This window comes from Triplophysa dalaica, chromosome 13 (assembly GCF_015846415.1).
Source record: "Triplophysa dalaica isolate WHDGS20190420 chromosome 13, ASM1584641v1, whole genome shotgun sequence".
Classification (NCBI taxonomy): domain Eukaryota; kingdom Metazoa; phylum Chordata; class Actinopteri; order Cypriniformes; family Nemacheilidae; genus Triplophysa; species Triplophysa dalaica.
Genome location: NC_079554.1, coordinates 3,553,769 through 3,576,574, shown reverse-complemented (window position 1 = coordinate 3,576,574; position 22,806 = coordinate 3,553,769). Strand labels below are relative to the sequence as shown.

Here is a 22,806-nt window from a genome sequence, read left to right as displayed (position 1 = left end):
TTCACACAGGCTAAACAAAGATTTTAATTTAGCCTCATTATAAGCAAAACTTGTTAGTCTTGTATAACCCTCATCTGCCAAATATACAGTAGTTCTGGGTAGAGGTTAATTGTCTGGTTTTACAGAGATGCTAATTAAGAAATAATGAATATAATGCAGCGTGATGCCTTTCTGTCACCATTACAGTGCCATATGGACACCAACATTCATACTGGAAATATAAATGCTATATAAAACATTGCATGGCTAACTTTCCGTCTCTGTCTTGTTCACTTTATAAAGACTCAGAAAGAGCCTGTCTTTTATTCTTCTCACCACATGGCAGTAATTACACTTAATATACACTTTTCTGGTTTGCAGGTTCACTTCAATTTCTCTCAAAGAAAAGTCGGTATTATGTCGTATATCGTGCAGCAAATCCTCATCTACAGACCTAATCATCTAAACATCTGAAGCTGATTTTGACTTCTTTGTTCTCGTGAGGGAGTTGCTTTAGTTATTATTCCAAGAGGAAATTGTTCATTCTTTCTGTATTTGAACACATTTATTGTTTATATGAGATGGATGACTTTACGTCGGGAAGTAATGTAGATTGATCTGTTAATTCAACGTGTGGCAGACAAAAATGTGTTTTGTTTCTTAAAAACTTTGGAACAATTAATAACTTTTTGTCTTTTGCTTTTAACTCCACTTCATCATTTTCTTGATAGCTAAAAAATGCAGAACGTTCCTAGAACATGATTTATGAGAAGAAATATTGTTTTCAGAAAATATTTTCAAATATTAAGTCCCATTGGTAGCATATACTTTAATCCCAATAAATATTATCTTAAAACTATTTAGAGCTTTCCTAGTTTGGCTTCTTTGATACTTTTATATAATTGTGACGATAAGAGACGGATTGTTTTTTAACCAACGCAATCTTGCATGAATATGTAACTATTTTACAAGTTGGCTTCTTCATCTGAATTTGTACGATCTTATTCGTACGTTTTAGTATGATGACGTTAGGTTAAGGGGTGGGTATTGGGGGGGGGCTTCATTGGGCTTCAGTTTTGCATTTTTTAATGTTTTTGTATGATTCAAATTGTACAAATTCATACGAATTTGCACCTCGTAAAATAGTTACATAGTCCCGTGAGATCAGGTTGCATTAACCTAATAATTGACGTATTTGATATGCGTCTTTGTGCGTCTGTGTACAGAACATTTATAAATTTTACATAAAGCCTCAATGACACATTGCTGAATTAAAGGCTATTCACACCAATAACATAAACTATAAACACTAGACGATAATTAGTTTTTATTCTAAGCTTGTGTGCTGCAGTTTCTCATTTTATATTTGAAATGAATTTTGGTGGCTGTAAATTTTTTAACATTCATGAACATAAAAAATACATTCCTTGAGTGATTACGATGATATAGTATTTTCATAGTTATAGTTGTCATGTTGGCTTCACCTACTCTTTTAATTTTAGAATGATTTCTTAAAGCGTTATAGTTATCGTCTTTAGGGGGAATGGGCCTTCAAACAGAATAGTTCACCCAAAAATCTGTTGTCATTTACTCACCCTCTTATCATTTCAAACTTGTATGACGTTCTCTCTTCAGCCGAACACAAAATAAGATATTTTGAAGAATGTTCGGAACAAAACACCGGTGCCCATTCACTTCTATTGTGATGACACACAACCAATGCAAGTCATTGGCTACTGCCATTGTTTGGTTACCAACATTCTTCGAAATATCTTTCTTTGTGTTTTGCAGAAGAAAGAAAGTTGTGGGATTTAAATACTTAAGAGCAAAATGTATATTGGCACATCATAAATTAATATGTCGAAACACATCAACATCAATATAAATATAATTATTTTGGTTAATAATAAAATAAAATGTTGTAAGACTACAGCACAGGAAGATAACTAATAGCTATTATCATCCTCTCCTATAAATTAAATAAAGCAATCCATCTTCCTGTCAGAATCTATTAGTCTCTTTGCTGGAGGACTGTCATGAAATCAGCCCTCCTACCTCGCTTCACCACAAATTTGACTTTTGAGAACACACCGTTGTGTTGACACACTTTATGACAGCCATTTTAAAATGCAAATTTGAAGAACCCTCAAAGGTGTATTTTGTCAGGTCAACTGAAGTTATTTGTCTTTTGTAAATGTTAGTTTGTTTGCTGTGTTTATTAGTGTTGTGACAGTTACACATTTGTAAGCGCGGGCTAAATGAATTTTATTTATTAATAAAAAAGGACTGCTATTTTTGTTCACAGGCATTTAGAGCAGTGGTTCTCAAACTGGGGGCTCCAAAATTTTGTGCCATTTTATGAAATTTTGAAATGTATTACGTTTTAGGCAACCAAACATAAAAATTTGGACTTTCCTAGAAATGTGGTCCAATATGGTCTTTTGAACCGTCTGTTGTACAAAATGAAGATTAGCCATTGGTCAAGTTTAAAGTCGATAATAGCAAATCCCATCTCATGCTAAATAAAAGAGGTATTCCCAAACAACTTGGGTAACGTTTGACAGAAAAATAAGTTTGTGTTTCTGAATCAATGTGATGTTTCTTAATAGTCACGTTTGCTGTTTATTGGTCTGAGAAGCTCATTGACATGTGTTTGCTGTAGGCACTAAGATGTTTTGGTCGAATGGGAAGGATTGCTGTACTTTGCATGGCAGACTTTCGTTTCTCTCTCTAGTTTTTCCTCGCGTTTCGTTAACTCATGACGCCTGCTTGTCCAGTGCCTTTCATGCAGCTTCTGAAAGCCTCTGTTCTCGCCCTGAAATTTCTCATCAGTTCGGCTAAGCACATCTTCAAAGAGAGGAGTGAAAAAATCTGGATGAGAATGAAAAGCAAACAAAGAAGGGCTCAAGAAGGCTACTGTGGCTTGGCTTCACAAATAAACATGCTACAATCGAATCTGTAAACCTACTCATTTGAAAGACGTCACTTTAATCTTTGTGAAGAACTCGACCCCAAGGCAAGTCCTGTTTTTTGAAAGAGATAAAGATATTTTAATACAAAGACATTAATACATGTCTGATCACTTTCAACCCAATGTTTTCCATCAATCTCTCAGGTGATTTGAAGAATTCTGTTCATTTTATCCATGTGGACAACACCTCCCATCGATTCTTCTCCACTGCTCATCTGTTTCGCAGATGGGGAGCAGGCCAGCCTCTCCGAGGGCATTTGCAAGACTCGTTTAGCATTTGATAAGGATTGAAAACAGATAACAGACAGACCTCTGCCGCCCAGCTCAATGGCTCACAAAGGAGATGAATCGCCTGTCCTCTCAGTGGCTTCACGCGTTTTTCTTTTTGTTTACACCTCCGAGACTCCCTGGAGAGGGATGTCATTGACTAAGACAGGCAATGACATCTCAAGGAGGAATTGTTGAGATGGGGCTGGATAACTTGAGCTGTACCCTGAGGTGAAACTACTGCATGCAGTGAAGGTGATTCACAATTAGCATATTAGCATGTCAGCAGTGTTGAGGGAGAACTTATGGCGCTTTTCCATGGCAAAGTACTGCATGGTATGGCGCGGTACAGCCCACTTTTGGGGTGTTTTCAGCTGGGTACAGTATCTGATACTTTCTATAGTATGACATCGGTTGAGGTTCCAAGCGTACTGTACTGCTACCAAAATGTGACATGTTTACACATAGATTGGGCAGAGAGAATCATTACCAGCGTCATTGGATTTACAACACATGAATTCCCAATTTATTACGCAATATTGACATTTTGTTTTATGCTCTGTGAAAGTAATATAGAGATTGGGACCTAATGCTAAATGCTACATTAGCTTACCCTCGTGCGTCGTCGAGCAAATCAAATGATCGTTGTCTGCTCTTTGTTGTGAGATTTCCCAAACTCTCTGCTATTTTTACCAGTATTTTGTTTTGCTGCAATCCACCATCGATATGCTCCATATCTCTCCTGTGTTGTGCGACTGTTTATGTCGGCGCAACTAAGACGATACATTTATAAAACCCACCCACATTGAAGCGGTACTAAACTGCTCTGGAAAAGCATCTGACCCGAAGTGAAGTGAGGTTTAACTGTCAGATGAAAAAAGGATTGCAGTATACTTTATTATTTATTATAGTAAACTGTTTTAAAATTCATAGATACTGCAGTGTTTGAACCGTACCATAGTAAATATTAAAGTATAATACAGGATTTTCTACAGTTCATCAATTCACTATTGTAGTGTATGGAGTGTTCTGGAAACTGACCATAGAGGGAGAGTAACCCTGTTTATTGTTTTGGTTGGCCATCCATCTCTTCTGTTAAAAAATACAAGCTTATCTTTTCAGTTAACTTTAGTTCAGTAAAGAATCATAACAGTCCATGCGGATTCTCGTCAATTATTTGTGATAAGCTATACAAGCACAACAACTACTGTATATTTAGTACTAATGAAAATGTTGATAAAATCTATATATAGCTATAAAATATAACAGCACAATACAATTTACTACAGTTTACTAGTGTATATAAACCAAAGTGAGCAACAATAACAGGGATCACTTACGCAGGGCTGCCGCACAGCATCTAATGGAAATAGCATCACTGTTTACACTGGATTCTCTGCTTTTTCGTGTATCTCGCGTGCAGTGTAAACACTTAGTTTAGAACATTACGAAAAATTATGTTGATAAAGTGCTCTTTTAGCATGACTGCAAGATTGCATTTGATAGCTTTGAGAAAACGTTTAGAAAAACTTGTAAAAGCGTTTTCCGGGGAAATTTTCGTCATACAGTATCTGCAGAACGTTTGACAAAGATTTATGAGGGTCATGATTTCGGCATATTACTGCCCTAAACCAGCCGTGAATGCACAAACATTCTGCAAGCGAACATTTTGTAACTAAATGCAAATTCGCATTGGTCCCAAATCCCACATAAAGCATCAACATGCCATTACGCAGTACTTTTGCTTCCACTGTGGACAGACAAATTACTTGTCACTGGCAGCACTGGTTAGGACGCAGTGTAAGGTCACTTTGTGTTTTCACAGTGTATGTTGTAAACATTTACATGTTGGTGTGTGTCTGCGTTTCGACCAGAAGTCCTCGGTGGTCCTTTCCTCATGTTAGGTGATGATTGTGTTTATTGTGAGACACACCAGCCATAAATCATTCACCGAGGGTTGAACAGAGCTAGAGACCACATCCCCCTATGTCTGTCCATGTCCTTCTCCCGCTGATCAGACTCTCACCCGGCAACAAATTCATCATCTCCCTTAGAGCTCTTGAATAAATAGAGGACGTTCAAGTGCCTCTAGGCGTGTTAAATTGCACATGTTCAGCAAAAATGCATCAAAGCGTGTGGATGGAATGAGACTTCTGAAGATCATATGGAGAGAGCTTAGCTCAAAGACTTCATAGACTTCATAGCGAACAATAATACAAGCTTCTCTTAACCAAAGTAATAATTCATGTTCTTGACAAGTCTGGTTGAAATAATAGATGCTCTTAGGAGTGCATTTCTCATACAAGGTTTTCGTTCAGTAGTTATAATACCTGTAATGGTTTCATACCTCTATTCTGCAGAAATACATTTTCTTTTACTTCATTTGTATTTTATAAAGTGTTGCAACTAGTGTCCTTTTAATGTTTTTGGTCCATTGCTGCTTTACTGATGAGAACTGAAAAGACAGATGATAAGATGAAGAGGGTTGGGAAATGATGCATGCCAAGCCTTGTTTGCGTCACCCACGCAAGCATCAGAGCATGTGCAACTTCTAGGTCACGTTTCTGACTGACAAACTATAGGGTTTGCAAGGACACAGTGATATGGTTTATGGTTAAGCATTTTCTGAAATATATATATATTAGTAATACTTGCTCATGCAAAAGTGGCTTGTGTGTTTTTTTGAGAGCTTGATGGCAATTCCAGAGTTACGGATGTGACATTTTCTGTCAAAACTTGATATAAATTATATTATTTTTTAATTTTCATGAGTCCATTCATGAGAAATTTGGACAGAAATGGATGTGACAGCTCTTGTATGGATGTTTCAATTCACTGACCTGACTATAGCAAAATATAAAACACCAAATATTGACGTCTGCCTATGTATGGTGAAACCCCATTTTTTGGTGAAATCTTGCAGCGTTTATTTTAAATAGTTTATCGATGTGGGTCATTACCTTTTAAAAAAAAAAGTGTGCCCTCATAATCTTTAGATAAAATCTGTAAATGCGCTTCCTTCCCTTAATGACTATCCATCTTAGATCATGTATGTTAGATGGCTTGGGCGAAGCATCAAATCGCAGAGAAAGACGAAGCCACGCCCCCTATTTTTCTTTAAAATTTATTATATTTATTAATTTCAGAGGAGCGTTAAAATACGGTAGTAAAAACGATCGCAACTTCCGGTTCACAGGGACTTTAAGGTTGACATTTCTATCTGATTGCCTTTCATGTAGTTACTTAGTGGTCAGTATTACCACATGTTTTTTAATGTTTTATTAGCTGTAAATTCCCTGCCTACATTATCACGGCAGAGTAAACAGTGTCCTGGCTTGACAAGCAATTCTAAGAGAGCCATGCCGTTATGTAATAGCACAAAGGTCAATGGTGTCGAGAACTGACATCTTTCTCCTTTGAAGAGATATCATAGCCAATTGAGCTGTACATTACTGTCCTTGTGTTTACAGTACAGATACAGGTCCAAACTCGAGACCGCTAGGTGTCTTAAAGATTTTATCTCCTTGAGTGTGTCTTCATTGATAGTTGTTTGCCATGGCAACAGCAGCATTTTTTTTTTGCACCATTGGCTGTGTCTTGAATCAAAATATGACAGTTTATGTCAAATCACAAGGGGGTCCTGATGGTGGTAGAAATACAAATATTCTCTGGGCCCCAAAATAATTTGGCAGTAATGACAATAGTGACAAAATCAATTTGCTCTAAGCAGCCAGAAGGAAAATCACATCATTCTTATGCCATTAGTTGAGGAAATATTGATGCTTCACACATATAACTGTCGTGCTTTTTAAAGCTGCAATCTGTAACATTTTTGGTTTAAAACGAACAAATTAAATAAACTATTATTCATACACTTAAAAAAAATAGTTTTTACAGTTATTTGTTTGGATATGTCCAAAATAACGTAATTTTATGGATTTCCTTTCAATTATACGATTTGAAATATAATCAGAAACCATCATACTACTGAAAAAGACTGCACATTTACAAGAAAACCAGGAAAAAATTGTGTAATTTTACGGGTAAAAAATATTATATTATGGTATATTTCTGGCGCCACAGCTGCCAGAAATTTTTTGTTTTTTACGGGATATATTTTTTGATGGGATTTTTTTCTCTATAGTTTTTACATTTGTCTACTTTTTACACTAGGGTCAAAAGGCGTCAAAGAAAGACGGTGGAAAAATTTAATCTTACAGAATATTTCTGGTTCCCCACAGCTTTTTACGGGATTTTTTAACATGTTGTGACGGGGTAAGAGACACGGCAGACACAGAGCAACGGTGCAAGCAACCCCAGCGGGGAATTTATTAAACAACTTAAAATATACTGTCCCACAAGGTAACATCCTGGGTGCTCTTAAATCATAATTGGCCAGTCCGTGCTCGTGTATGAAGGTCCTCGTCCCTGCTTCCCTCGCTGTCCTTCCGTTTTCCATTCCGGGGCGAATGGTGACAGCGGTGTTGTCTCTCGACCCAGGACCTCGAGTGATCTTCGCACGCGGCCTTTATGCCCGGCAGCTAATCCAGCGCAGGTGTAGCGCAATCAGCGCTAGCTGCCGGGCTGTTGCCCAGGTGACGCTGATCCCAGGTCAGCTCCGCGTCACACATGTACATTTCTAACCGTCGAGTCAATTATAAGAGATGTTGTATATCACGGTTGATTTTAGATACAGTCATCAGACGACTAAAGGAAGGTCAAGTTAAATACATTTTGTGCGCTTTGGTTCTATGCTTTACATTTAAACAGATCATCTGGCCATTCCATGCTTACAGAAAATGTTGTGTAAAGGGTTCTGCTTGAATAACTGTAATAGAGCACCTCCTGTGCCGCTTGTGTCATGAATTGATAATCACATCTGTATTACCACAGTTTTATTCTAAAATACAGAGTTCTTTTTCTGATCTGGATGATATATTCGTATGGGAAATATGTTCCAATGGCTGATGACGTTATTTCTTTATACCTGGTTTCCTCAAGCACACAGGCTGTTCGGCACTGCAAGTCATCGGAATGCCAAGCAGGCAAGAGTTTTTCCCTAGAGATGACTGAATTATGAATGAGACTTCACTTGCAGCCGTCTTTGGATGGGTTATTCTTTCTAATGGTGCTTTCTCCTCTCTCCGAGGGTCTTCTGATGCACCACCTGACGTCCGTGATATGATGAATGGGTTGGGGGGTTTGGCTTTAGAATGAGACTTTTGTGAACTTTGAATTTGAGGATTTTTTAAATATTAATCTAAGCATCGTGGACAGCTTAAGTTATTCTTTATGTCTTTCTCTTGCTGTAGTGCCTGTTTGGTGAGTCTAACAGAAACTGTCAAGAACATTCCAAAAATCTAAGAAATAACGGTCATTTATTTTGATCATTATATTATCATTATTTTATGCATTGCAATTAAATATATATATATTATTCAAACTACTACTTTCCATTTCAGCAATGAGAATTTAGAAATGAATATTAAAAATATTTTTTTTTCATATATAATTTATTCTTTTTTATATTTGTATTTTTCTTAAGTATATACATGTGTCCATAAATACAACATTAATATTCACTGTGCGCAGACGTTTATTATACACCCCCTGAGATTAGCCCTATTATATTTTTCATTTTGTCGAGTCTTTGTTTTGCTCCTCGATCAAAAATTCTACGGAGAAGCTTGAGATTGACGTCTTTCAGAGGAGAGCGAAGGGGGATAGAGAAAAGGAGAGGCTGGAGCTGTGGCTCTGTGTTGCATACATTTCCCAAACACCTCCACCATCATGCAGCCCTCCGAGGATAACTACTGAAAACTGAAATAAAAACAGCAGCTCTTCTCCTGTCTATCTACCGGCAACAAAGAGTGTGTTAGAGCCGGGGTTTGTCTGTGAATGTGGCTGGACTCTGACTTGTCTCACTTAAAAGAAGGTCTTTGAGAACACCTTCAAATGATGTTGCAGATTTGGTGCAGGCGTGCAGGCTGAGGTTAATGGTGTTGACATCACACACATACGCAGAATATTCACTTCTTCTGTTGAGCTGGTAGAAAGTCAGAAATTATTTTCTTCGTACTGGTAGGGGGTTAACAGTCAATGGCTCTTTTCTCTTTCTGTCTTCAACTGACATGTGCAATAGAACCTTACTGATGGGACTGATTTAGAGCTTTACATAGGCAGCAACTCTGATTGGCTTTTTGAACTGAGAGGCGGGACTTTCTTCTATAGCCACCATATTCCTGTTGTGATTCATTCGATTAATTATTTTTTGACATGTGGTCTCTATTTATTATAATATATCCGCTGGCAACCCTTCCAGTTCAGAGCCATTTTTCTAGCTGAGAGACACCACACAGTGTGCGTAAGCCCAAAAGTCATTTGTCATGTTGCATTAAACGTCCATAGTCATTTATTAACCTCATGCTATAAAAATGATCATTCAAAACACTTAAATAAAACTCAACAAAGCAACATTTGCAATAATGAAGTCTAATGGTAATGTAAGCTGGACTGCTGTTATAATTCACATTTATCCACAAATGTCTTTGCAGTCCTCAGTATTTAGCTTTTTAAAGAATCACGAGCATAATGGCAAGAAAAGAATGCATGATAACTACCTCTAAAACGTATATTTTTCTCAAGATGGCAGTGATTATAGCTATAATTCTTTCAATATTGAAAAATTCATTATTCAAAGAAAAGTTACATCTATATTACAATCCGACCAGTGTTCATGTATTTAAACAACATCCTGACGTCCAAGTCTATTGACATGAGTCTTCTATGAGCTTGATATGAGAAGTAATTTTGGTATGACACACAGTAGAGATGCTACAAAGTATCGGCCGACAATTGATATCGGTTGATAAAAGCAAGTTTTCTATAGGTTTAAAACAGCAGTTGATCAGGGCTGATATAAACTGTCAATCAAAAGAGGACAGTTAAATGCAACAAATTTGTGCTCTGTTTACATGAAATGATTAGAAACATCACCAGTTTGATGTTCAATATTAACAGTCATAATATTAATTAAGTTTTGTGAATTATCTATGAAATTAATATTTGAAAATATTCAAGTTAAGAATTATGAATGTAATCTTCAAAATCTGTTTTGGCAGATATCGGTATCGGTTAATTCAGTATCGGTTAATTGATGTAATGATTGTTAATATTGAACATCAAACTGGTGATGTCTCTAATCATTTCGTACACACAGAGCACAAATTCATTGCATGTTTCTGTCCTCTTTTGATTGACAGTTTATACCAGCCCTGATCGAATGCTGTTTTTAAACTATAGTGTGAAAACTTGCTTTTATCAACCGATATCAATAGTAGTATCAGTAAATCTCTCAAACACAGAGAAACTGCTTATGTAGAGCGTTTCAAACTTACCGTCCACTAATGGAGATCTGTTTTGATTAAGGGTCTTAGCTGCACGTGCAGGCAGTCGGTTCTCCAACAAACATTTCACATGTAGAAAACTAATGAGAAACTAGTGCCGCATGTGATTTTCAAATCTGTGTTTGTTTTGGCTGTTGACCACATAATTATAATAACAGAAATGTATACAAGAGTGATTACAGATAGGTTGGTCAACTGATCCGATCAACATCCATTATCAAGATAAATGAGCTTGAGGCAAATAATAATGGTTTTTAGAGAACGTACCTTTTGTTCATCTTAAATTAATTCTTACGTCTTTGGCGATATCGTCCTTCAAAATATGCTTAAATCATTTGTCAATTAAAAGCACTTAATCTAAGATTTATACTTTAAAAACAATTAATATGAGTGCTGTAAAAAATAGCTTCAAATAAATGTGTGCCTTTTGCCCCACAGATTCCAGATTTCAAATAAGTGTATCTCCGCCAAATATCATCCTATCCTAACAAACCATACCTCAATGGAAAGCTTATTTATGAAGCTTTCAGATGTTGTCATCTGTAAATCAAGAGGGCCCTTTTTGTAGTCCAGATTCACATATTTGCTCGGACAATAAATGAGGACTATTTGATTCGCAGATGTGTTTAAAAAAGTAGTACTGGGCTTTCTGGAAGTCATCGGAAGTCTATGTGACGTTCCGTTATCCGTTATTAAAAGCAAGTCTTCCATTTGTTGATATTTCGTCAAGTTTCTCCTCTAGAAATGCAGTCAAGCTGATGCTAACAGACTTTTGGAGAGATTTTTTGTATTTTGTGCATTGATTATGTTTTCAATTGCAGTGTTCCTGCTTCTTCGTCAGCACGCATTTGTTGCAAAACAGCCACACTGTAGAATTATGACCTAGAAAAATTCAGACATTTCCGCAAAGCCAGTTATTTGCATTAGCAAAATAATTATAGTTTTTACCTACCGCATGCATCAAGCAGATGTAATGGTAAAGAAACAAAAACAAGCTTTTCCGCGCCTTGTTTTTGTTTATTGTACGGAGTTGAATCTGTTCGCCACGCATCACCCTTTATCAGCACGTTTCTGTAATGAAGTTTTATAATGAAGTTTTCACCAGCCCTGAAATTCCATTAAGGAGAGGCAAACCACAGTATGTATTGCTCCAGAAGATGCAATTTAGCCATAATGAATTCATACATAAAACACCAGACTTTCAAAAGCTTTGAGTATTCATTAAAAGCAGTCCATTTGTTGCATAATTACAATCTCACTTCCTTTTAGCCTTTTTCTTAACACCGCCGCTTACATGCAAAACACCACCTCGGCCTATCAACACTGGCCCTGTGAGTAATTCTCTGTCTACCTGCCAATTCCACAGCATTTAAATGGACACATGCAATCGCTTGATGCGATTAAATTTGGTAAATAGCTTTTTTCAACGCAGGCATTTGCTAAGCCAACCCATGCGGGTTCCATTAAAAATGAGTTGTTGTAAAGACCGAATGGTGTCTCTTGTTACTTAGCAAATCCACTGAGTGGGATAATTGGCTCCCTGGGGTGCAGTGTAGATGGAGGATTTTATGACATCCTACAGCAGCATGGTATATAAGGACAATTCCCTGAAGACATAGCTCAAATCTGTGGTGCTTCTCATATGGTTGGAGATCGGTGTGGTGCGCTGAGGAATCCTGTGGTTTAGTTTCCCATGGGTCAAGATTTTACTCAAGTCATTTATCTAATAAGAGAGAGGGATGACCTGGCATAGACACATTAGTTCAGGACCATGTAGGTTGACCCAGCGTGAGCCTTGTATATATGCAGTTCATTCTCTTTCATCTCACTCCCATATGTCTTTCTGTCTCCTGGGACTCAACCCCATCGGCATGGCCTGATGTCGCTTCTCCTTAAGGAATATTAACCAGCTGGGTCCTCAAGCCCAGATGTGCAAATGAGATGGTACGATCTTAATAACAAACGAATGGTGGAGAATATGGCAACGACCGCAATAAAAGTGCACCTGCACCTGCGCCTCCTCTGTACAGTATCTAAAAACCAAATAGACGCTTCTTCATCCGTCTGCATTTGGATTTATTGCTGTTTTAAATTTAGTCAGCGTTCTACAGAGGCAAAATTATAGGATGTTGTAGACGTGCTTCTGGTTCCAGCCTCTCTAGAGCCATTTCTGGGAAGCCAATCCTATGCATTTGGATTGGAACAGAACAAAGTTAAAGTGGTGGATAAAAGCGACAGAAATATAACTACACTGTAAAAATACTTTAATTTTATGTACTTTTACTGTTTTATTGAGCAACATGTTGAAAATAATGTACTTTTAAAATACGGTGATATCAAAAAAATGTCAAATTACAGAAATAGACTGAACAGGGCAGTATCAAGGACAGGGATTCGTTTTAAGGGATGGTTCACCCAAAAATGAAAATTCTGTCATCCTTTATTCAAACCTGTATGACTTTCTTTCTTCCGCAGAACACAAAAGAAATTATTTAGTAAAATGTTGATAACCAAACAGCAGTACCCCATTGACTATTGTGTGGACACAAAACCAACGCAAGTGAATGGCTGTCATCGCTGTTCGGCAGTGATGTATAAAGTACCTAAAAGGAATACTTGAGTTAAAGTACAAATCTTTCCAGAAAATAACTTTTGTAGAAGTAAATGTAACATTTTAGAATGTGACTTGAGTAAAAGTGCTAAAGGACCCAGTCTTTTGCTGTTTTAGAGGCTTTTGATTATGTTTTTTAGGTGTTTAACAATGGATGTTCATGTTTCTAATTTCGTCCCTTTTTGGCATATTCATTTGGGCGGAGGTTATTAAAAGCACTCGGAATGGTGACATCATGTACCCAGGAAGTAGAGGGCTGTAGTCCGATCCAACTGTTCTCTGTGGTCCTTGAAAAGTGAATTCTGTTAAAAACAATATCTCGCTTGGCACTGAACTTTGAGCTTTATCATTTTGCAGGTGTTATTTATGCTCTAACAGCAAAATTTCACACTAACTAAAGGTTGAAGAATGTGATTGCGGGGAACGTACTCTTTAAAGTAACAGATAAATATTGTACTTAATTATCAAAAGTACTTTTTCATATTAGATCTACTTAAATATTTAAAGTAAAGTTGAAGCAAACGTTGTTAAAACATATTTTAGCAAAAATAAAAAAGATATAAAATGGTGCTTACATACAAAAGCTCTGTCTCAAGCTCAGTAGTTTTATCTAGAACAACATGTTCCGAAATTGCTTAAAGAGTAGGTAGCATGAGATCATGAAAATGATATTTCATGCAGTCTGTTATGTTGCCGTGTTTGAAAGTCAGCTGTCTGCCAAGTTTTAAGTCCCAAGGTGAATAAATACTAAGGGGGCAATACCAACTCTATTTGGACCTGTTAGCTCCACCGATCACAACCTGTAAGTGTGACTATTCATTTTTGTCTTAACTTCAAGAAATATTTTCGTATCTTATGTCTGTGTTTAGCTAATGCATATAACGCTAACATTAGCATGTACCGTTATTTCTAGGGTGTTTACAGTCTGTTTATCTTGCCAACCACATGTAAACCGTAATCCTGTAATGATCGTAGTGGGGGTTACATTTGCGACAAATGATGAACGCGTTTGACCAATAACAACAGACTACACCATCTAACCAATCAGATTACACAAGGTTAGTGGGTAGGCGGGGCCTAGACGGATGAATCGCGGAACGAATCATATGAGAGTCAGTCAAGAAGTAAGGTACGAATAACTGCCTATTATTAAGACATTATAGTGTTTTTACACATTGTATGTACATAAACGTGTTGTTGGACACTCCATAAACCAAAGTAGGGCCTAAAAAACCATATGCTAGGTACTCTTTAACTATAAAAATACAAGTTCAGCAACCCCATCTTTACACCTTTACTTTATAACTTATAACTTTATAAAAGGATGGTTCCCTCCCACCCCCAATTTTATCACTCTAAGAGAACAAAATTCCAACAAATCTGTCTGGCCCTTACTTCTTTCTTTCCTTGCATTTACCTTACAGTAACAACCCGGTCATTTCACAATGAATTGAAACGGAAAAATGTGCTGTTTATCTTTAAAAGAAACAGCACTCTTAAACCTTGTGTTGAAATAAACCGCGGAGAGCACCTTTTTGCTCTTCCATGAGCTTCAACCAACGATTGGTTCACCATTGTCATGGTGACCGGACCGCCGACTTGTCCATTTCAGTTCTGTTTCTATGCTTATATTTTGTAGTAACCAACATGCTTGAAATGTATACATTTTGTTCAGGAAATGTAGTGGAGTAAAAGTAGAAATCGAGTCGAGAAAGTATAGATTCTCCCCAAAAATACTTAATTACTGTACTTAAGTATTTGAACTTTGTTACATTACAACACTGCTATTCAGTCAACAACATTTTTCTAAATATCTTTTGTTTTCTGTGGAGGAAAGAAACTCATTCAGGTTTGAAATGACAAGAGGCTGAATAAATTATGACAACATTTTAATTTTTGTGTGAACTGTCACTTTAAGCATGGACTAGGCCTTAGTTAAATTTGGATATTCAAGTTGTCTTTAAAAAATAACATTACTGATGTGGATCTTGTAAAAACAGTAATATACTTCGTGTTCAAGGTTGCATGACTGTTAGGGTTCTATTTAAAAAGGCTGAAGGTTTACATTACCTAAATAGCTTGATTCTGATAAACTGTGATGTTTTTAATTCCTCCGCCTCCGAGACCCGGATGCGATTGATTACATGCATGTCCAGATATTAGTGAAATGGTGCAGAATTGTGAGTGGTACTTGCCGTGATTCAAAGGAACTTTCTAGAATTCAGGCACTCGTTTTATCTTTGCGTCGAGTGTGATCTGAAAGCTTAATGATAGCACTTCCTGAAGAGGCAAAGTCCACCTTATTTTCTTTGCCCTTTTACGGCCGCCGTTTGTCAAATTAAACTTGGAAAAGGTTGTTCGATTTTATTTCTCTGCTCGCTTTTGTTCTCTGGTTGCAGGTTCATGTATAATGGATGAGGATTGTGAGTCTTACGCTTTTTTTTGGCAGCTTTCGGAGCTTTTCCCTGGATGGAGCCCTGTTTAAGAGGCTTGAGGGCCGAGCGTTGATCCCAGAGCTCAGCTCAAGGGCCGGACACTCCAGCCAAGGTTCAAGAGTTGTCATAAAAATGAGGTCACTGTGAAATGAGCATTCAATGATATGCACATTTAGAGCATTTAGATCTCGAATTAGCTTCCGGTTGATTTTACATGGAAATAATTGAATGAACAATGAACGTAAATATAAAATGAGAACATGATCTTGAAACAGGTATTCTGTGCAACAGAATCCCAAATCCAGCATGCAGTGATGCTTCAAAACACAATTTGATCTGTGAAATGTATTTATTTATTTTTGGTCATAAAATATCTATGAGAATACTGATATTGACAGTGAGGGGTGTTTGTGCTTTTTGAGTGTCAGATCCTAACCAGAGTTGTCATGAAAATTGTGGTAGTCAGTAACATTGCCACAACATTTTTATGATTCTCAATACTAATTTCAATACTGCATTAAATATACATTTGAACTAACTTCTTTACGCAAAAAAGTATATTCAAATTAAATAAGAGAGTGGCTTGTGGCTTTCATTTCATTCTTAATTGTGGAAGTGTCGGTTCAAGTCTTGTATGTAATGATTTAAGACAACAAATGACGAACAAAGATTTGCAAGCAATAGAACAAAGCAAAACAAAAGAATAAGGATAAAAATGAATTAATTGGTGCTTGAAAATCACTGTCTAACAGCAGTATTAGATATTTAAGTAAATTCATTTAGAAACAGAATAAATAACAGATGACAACTAAAATTGCTTGAATTACTGAAATGGATGCTTGATCATTAGCTTATTAATATTAATTTAATGGTGTACAGTGTCTTTCTTCCCAGCATTTGTTTTGGTTCAGTTATAACAAAGTACAAAATATGTGGGTGTTTCCCTTTTTGTTTAAACAGAGACAAATACTTCATTTTATACATTTTCTTAAAACTTAGCTGAATCTATTTAGCGCCACCTGGCCAAGAATCCCTTTTGCTTATCTTTGCACACAGTTGCCCTTCCCTGAGGCAAAAGCACAAACGCATTGAAAAAACTTCCACCTGTCAGTCAGACAGAACTTGAGTACCAGATCGAGGTGGTACTCATGGCCACCGATTATACAATTGACAGCAACCATTGACGACTTTTGATATTGTCAAAACGGTAACTACTGTTAGCTTGCTTCTAACTTGATTCGTGACCAACATTCATTGTTTTTCTTCCCTGTAGCTGGAGCGACGTACATCTTTGGAAAAGGCGGAGGACTTATCACATACACATGGCCCAATAACGAGAGACCCAGCACTCGAACCGATAGACTGGCGGTGGGCTTCAGCACTACCATCAAGGACGGGATTCTGGTCCGCATCGACAGCGCCCCCAGACTAGGAGACTACATTATGCTTCACATCGTAAGTCCAATGTGTTGCCATCTATTTCATCATTTACACATTGCAAAGCATTTATCCTTATTGGCATTACATCATGTCAACATTGCCATGTGGGAAACGTGTAAAACATTAATCAGATCTTTTTTTTTCCATGTCTGGTGTTTTACAATTTACCAAATGCTATCCGAGGCTCTTCTAATTATTACAACCAAATTAAAGCATCTACTGTATTAAAATACATTTTAAAAGCTTTGTATTGCTAATTTGATTAAGTTAGCTGGTTTTAAACTGGCCTATTTGGTCCTCCACACTGGCCAAGCTGGTGTTTAGCTGGTCTCTCTAGCAGATATATATACCCCTAAACCCTCTAAAACCATCAAACCAGTCCAGCCTAAAGACCAAGAGACCAGTTTAGACCAGACACTTCAGTGAGTTCAGGCTGTTTCCATCAACAGGGAATGATGCAGCCGAATGCTGTTTTGTTTCTTATTTACTGTTCAGGTGAAGCATAATTCGACCCATTCATTACAATAAGATCCTCAAAGGAGCTTTTGGTGTATGCTGTGACCTCAAACGCAACAAAGTCAGGAGCTAATTTAACACTGCTGGAATCCACGGATGTGTTTGTTGGGGAATCTGCTGATGCAAGAAAATGGTGATGATGTCTGAAACAAAGCCAGACATCAACCAACAGATTGAAAGTCTTTTTCTCCTTAAAGTCTCTGAGGAGAGGTAATGTGCTCACAGACCATCTGTTCAGAGGAACAGCAGCCAGGCATCTCACTTTAAGTGGAGGTGAGAGAGGCTATAGCTCACTGAGATGAGAGACATGTTTTTGACCTCCGGTGTACAGTAGGTGCTCAGGGTGTGTGTTTGATTTGAAATGCTGATGTTAAGCCAGGCACTTACGTGTGACCGCCATAGAGATGCGTAGGGTACGCGCTGCTGTCCTGAAGGCAATATATTTGGAACACTTTGCACTAACAAGTGTCACAGGAGCATGCAGAGATGTATATTAGATGTCATTGTCAGTAGTGCTTATGCGAGCTTGGACGAATTGCTTTCATGTGGGCGGCAAACTGGACTGAGTTCACATGAACCGTATGCCGGACCACCTTTTCAAATGGGTTGACTGTGGCTCACTGGTGCGTAAATTAATTTGAAACAAACAAAGCTGACTTGGGTCTGCACCAAAAATGCGAAAGTGCCCTTTATAGAGTCTGGGTCATATTTTCTTTGACCCAGTTTTTAGGATGCCCACATAAAGAATACTTACATTTTAGGCTATATTGTCTTATATTATAGTAATTATCACACTTTTTAATATATACTACAATATTCTGTGACATCATCTATGTTTAATGTATTGCCTGTAGTAAATACTGTAGTATACTTAAATATGTACTATAGTAATCTTTGATACCTTGTAATAATTACTACGCTCTGTTGGTGTACAATATGAATTTCTATTAACTATGTTTAATTGATTACCTGTTGGAAATACTGTATACTATACGGTATATTTACCATACTAAATTGTAGTATATTATAGTAATTACTACTTATTAACCACTTGTTAATACATACATACATACATACATACATACATACATGCATACATACATGTTCATATATATGTGACACACACACATACTGTATATATTACAGTTTTCTGTAATATTAACTAATTGATTACCTGTAGCAAATACTGTAGTATACTTTAATATTTACTTTGGTGAACTTTATTTGTAGTAAGTTAATATAACAGCAATTTCTACTCTTTGTTAATATATACGACAATATTATGTAATATTAACTATAATCAATTGAATAAATACTGCAGTGGCCTATACTTTAGTACTCACTATAGTAAACTGGATGCTATTGTAATTACTGCAATTTATTAATGTATACTACAGTATTCTGTAGAATTAAACATATTTAATGAATTACTTTTAGTAAATACTGAAGTATTTTTAATATTTACCATGGTAAGTTTAAAAAACACTAGTATCTAGGGTTTTAAGTAAAGTCTACTATAGAAAATATAAAAGTAAACTACAGTAAATTTTAATTTGGATGAGGACACTTCACATAACCTCTTTGTGCTGAGATCTACCTAATTTGGCAAACGTCAGCTAAATAATGTGTGTAATTGGAGTTTGAATATGTCACAAGAGACCCGCAACAAGTTTTTGGGTAACAGAAACGTTGTTCTAAAGGACGTATATAGACTGTTTTGAGTGATGATATCGATTTTAAATGAATCTGAGTAGAAATTATAATCGGGTTACCATTGCTCATACTGTGTTTCAGCCCAAATGATGAAGAGCAGCCTAATAATATCATCAAATCCCACTCAACAGCACGTAGCAGGAAAGACAACACTTAATATCCCATCAATTCAGAGTTCTGATTGGACCAGCACTATGAGCTTATGTGCATCATGAGACTATACACTCATCTACTCACATACACGCTGAAGATTACCAACATCCCACTGAGAGGCTTTAGTGCAAATTAACTCACTGACTTTAAAATGAGGGAAAAGTGAGACGTCCCGGGATTCAACAGTGAGCTCTTTTCATCAGCTAATGCTCCCTGGCAAAGATCACATTTATGAACGTCTCAGTCAGAATAACCTTTCACCTGTCAGATTCACACCGTGGATTACAAATAAGGCAAAAAAAGCAATCAAATTAACAAGAAAGGGAAACAATGAGTAAGTGCTGTGAAACTGCTGTAAACAACTACAATTCATGTTGTTTGCCATAGGTACAATATAAATGAAGTTGTCACTACCTGAATTTACTAGAGTGTGGTTGTTTTTTGCATAAATAAAACAATAAAGCTGCACTCCAGTGAAAACGGTAATAATCCGGCAGCTGCCAGTTAAGTAAATTATCACATTTTTATGTTGTTTTTACACTATTTTACACATTTTGTTTGTTTCTGTTGTAATTTTTGTGTTTACCATTTTTACAGTCTGCAATCATAACTTTTTAGATTAAAAATAAAAATAGTACAAAATAAGAGTTCAAGTACATAACAAGCACGTACCAAGAGTACATCACAAAATCGCCATCTCCATACCTTGATTGAAACGGTAACGATTTTCTCATTTGAGTAGATTTCAAAGAAAATGTCAGTTTAACGTCCATTTGACTTTTACAAGTAAAGTTCGTAAAAGAACCTGCATTTTTATCGTCCAAACAGAGATGGCGATAGAGAGGTAAACGTTAAGGATTGCGGCTTTGAGCGTTCAGGTGAGGTGTGTACATGACTTTTAAAATCCTTTTTGTGTATTTTTCCCCGTAGTTATGTTTCCATATTTCTGTATGTTTGTAATTACCCAATCAATATCCTTCCCAAACAAAACGAGGACGATGTGAGATTATTGTTAGATTCAGAGTTTTAATTTACTCACATTCCCTCCTTTTTCATTGTCAAGTCCCAGAGGAAACTCAAGTCTTAATGAGTTGTTCCATTGCTGGGCTAATGAGGCGTTGAAAGAGCTTAAACTTCAAGTCAATTTCACAGTTGCTGTAAACAGGAATATTAGCACATATGTCTGATTTGAATCTGATGATGTATTTGGAATAGAATAGTTTGGATCTAACACTAGCAGCCGCTCCTGTGGATTACTCTACTGGCACACAAATGGCACTGCGTCTTGAAGCGACTCTTATGCGATTAAAATGTGCGCTGTGAAAACTAGTTTAAAAGCCTACAATCTTAAACATTGCGTGTCCTATCACAGTGTAATAACATTGCTTGTTTATCTTAGTATCTTAACTCACTTAAGAATTTCATATTTGTACCCCTCCGAGACAATATTGTCCCATATACAAAGTCTAAAGGCCTGTCCACACTGGGACGATAATAGCATGTGCTTATCGCCAGCGTTTTTCAAGAAGATTTTCGCCGTTCATACTCAAACGATTTTCACTAGCGATGAGCAGAACATGCAAATTCACTCCCTGACATAGATGGCGCTTAATGAAAAACAGAAACACCCAAGATGGCGTTGCGCAACTATATGGTTCTGACACTCTTTTCACAAAGAAGAAGAATTCATCTTGCTTCCTCTTCGTCAATGTCTGCTTGGACAAAACGGATCGTGCTTGAGCGCCCCCAAGTCATGTTTAACTGTAACTTCAGCAGCTCCAGGCACGTGTATAAAAGCGCCAATCTCAATGGTCGGCCAGATTTTTCCACCGCGCATCAAACCATAAAAACGAGCCCGAGGCGTTGCACACACACATTGGCGCCCTTTGTTTAGTCACTAGGCAGTTAACGTTGACAATAAATGTGCATGATTATCGTCCCGGTGTGAACAAGCCATTACGTTTCTCTTTTGTTTGAACAAACTGAGGGGCAAGTCAAAACTGTTTTCAGGGGTGCCCCAGACTCTACACACATTTTATCACACCCTTTCCAATCTGTTAGTGGCGACTATGTCTGTCACACCAGCACAACGAAATGTTAATTCAAATTAATGAGTCACCATGTGGCCTCTGAACACGACCGCTAGGACAGAAAGACATCTGCTCTCATCTAATAAACCCTTTATGTCTTTTTCTTTCGCTGTGTTCATGTTAAGTCTGTCTCTTTTAATGAAGTAACTGCTCATTTGTGGCCTGTTACTACACAAAAGGCTTTTTTCATTTCACTAAGGAAACTTTATGTTTTATCAACTTGGCAATTTTGTAATTTTTGCTCATCTTGTGTTGCACTTATATGTTATTTACAGTAGCATCATGTCTTTGACACCTGAAGAGAACTATCAAAGTTTATATTCTTATTCATCTCAATTGCAATTGGTTACCTAATCCCCATGTTCTGGCCATGGATGATGTTGAAGCCATTGATGTTTCTGAACGGTGGTGTCAGAAGCAGCCGACAGAAAAAATATATAATGTCATACTTTGAAGATTTTATACATGACAGTGTTGAGACGACAGGACATTGACAGGTTTTAGATTCGGAAAGACATAAACCGGGTCTCAAACATAGGCCGCCTGAAGTGCTATTGCGCAATATGTGCAGACCACTTGTCTATTGGCCCCAACAAGTATAACATATATTTATGAGCCCACTTTAAAATCCGCCACTGGCAAGAAAAAAACTGTTCTGTAAGCACACTCAGCTACTTTAAAATGAACATCACTTGCAGAATGTGCCTTTGGCCCTCAGGAAGGTGTCGTTGTATGGCATTTACCAGCAGGGGTTGACTGCTCATACTAACCGTTCAAAACCTTGACCTCTCGGTTCCAAAGAAAATAATTTCTGGACAGGTTAATGCAGGATAATTACATCCCTGTAACCAGGGAGACGCTACGGACAAAGCAGAGAGGTCTGAGCTTTTAAAAGCGCTGAAGTCCACAATGAACCCTTTTAACTGCTTGATCCTTTCTACTTTAAATCAGAGTTTGGATGAGAGGTAGAAAGTCAAAGATGAAGTGTCAGGTCTCCTTGATAGAGAATGTTGTTTAGTATTTAATTTTGCCGCAGTGAAATCCTATTTTTCTAGGAGTTTAGGAAGAATACTCATGCTGGTCTTATGTATTTAGTGTCTGAGAAGAGACTATTGTACAGTTTTGAGAAATAGTTCACTATTCTGGTGGTCAGTATTATAACCTGACAAACTGTCACGGATTTCAACAAGATCTGCATCTTTTTAAAGATTATACTCTAAAAAAA

General features: G+C 37.1%; 1 protein-coding gene across 1 annotated transcript in view; it reads left to right on the top strand.

Annotated features, from left to right (window-relative positions):
- Positions 1-22,806, top strand: part of nrxn3b (neurexin 3b) — a 248,514-nt gene that overhangs the window by 162,864 nt on the left and 62,844 nt on the right. The window contains exon 18 of the mRNA XM_056763675.1: positions 16,943-17,124. Within this exon, the coding sequence (XP_056619653.1) occupies positions 16,943-17,124 (182 nt within the window). The remainder of the gene's footprint in view (positions 1-16,942; positions 17,125-22,806) is intronic.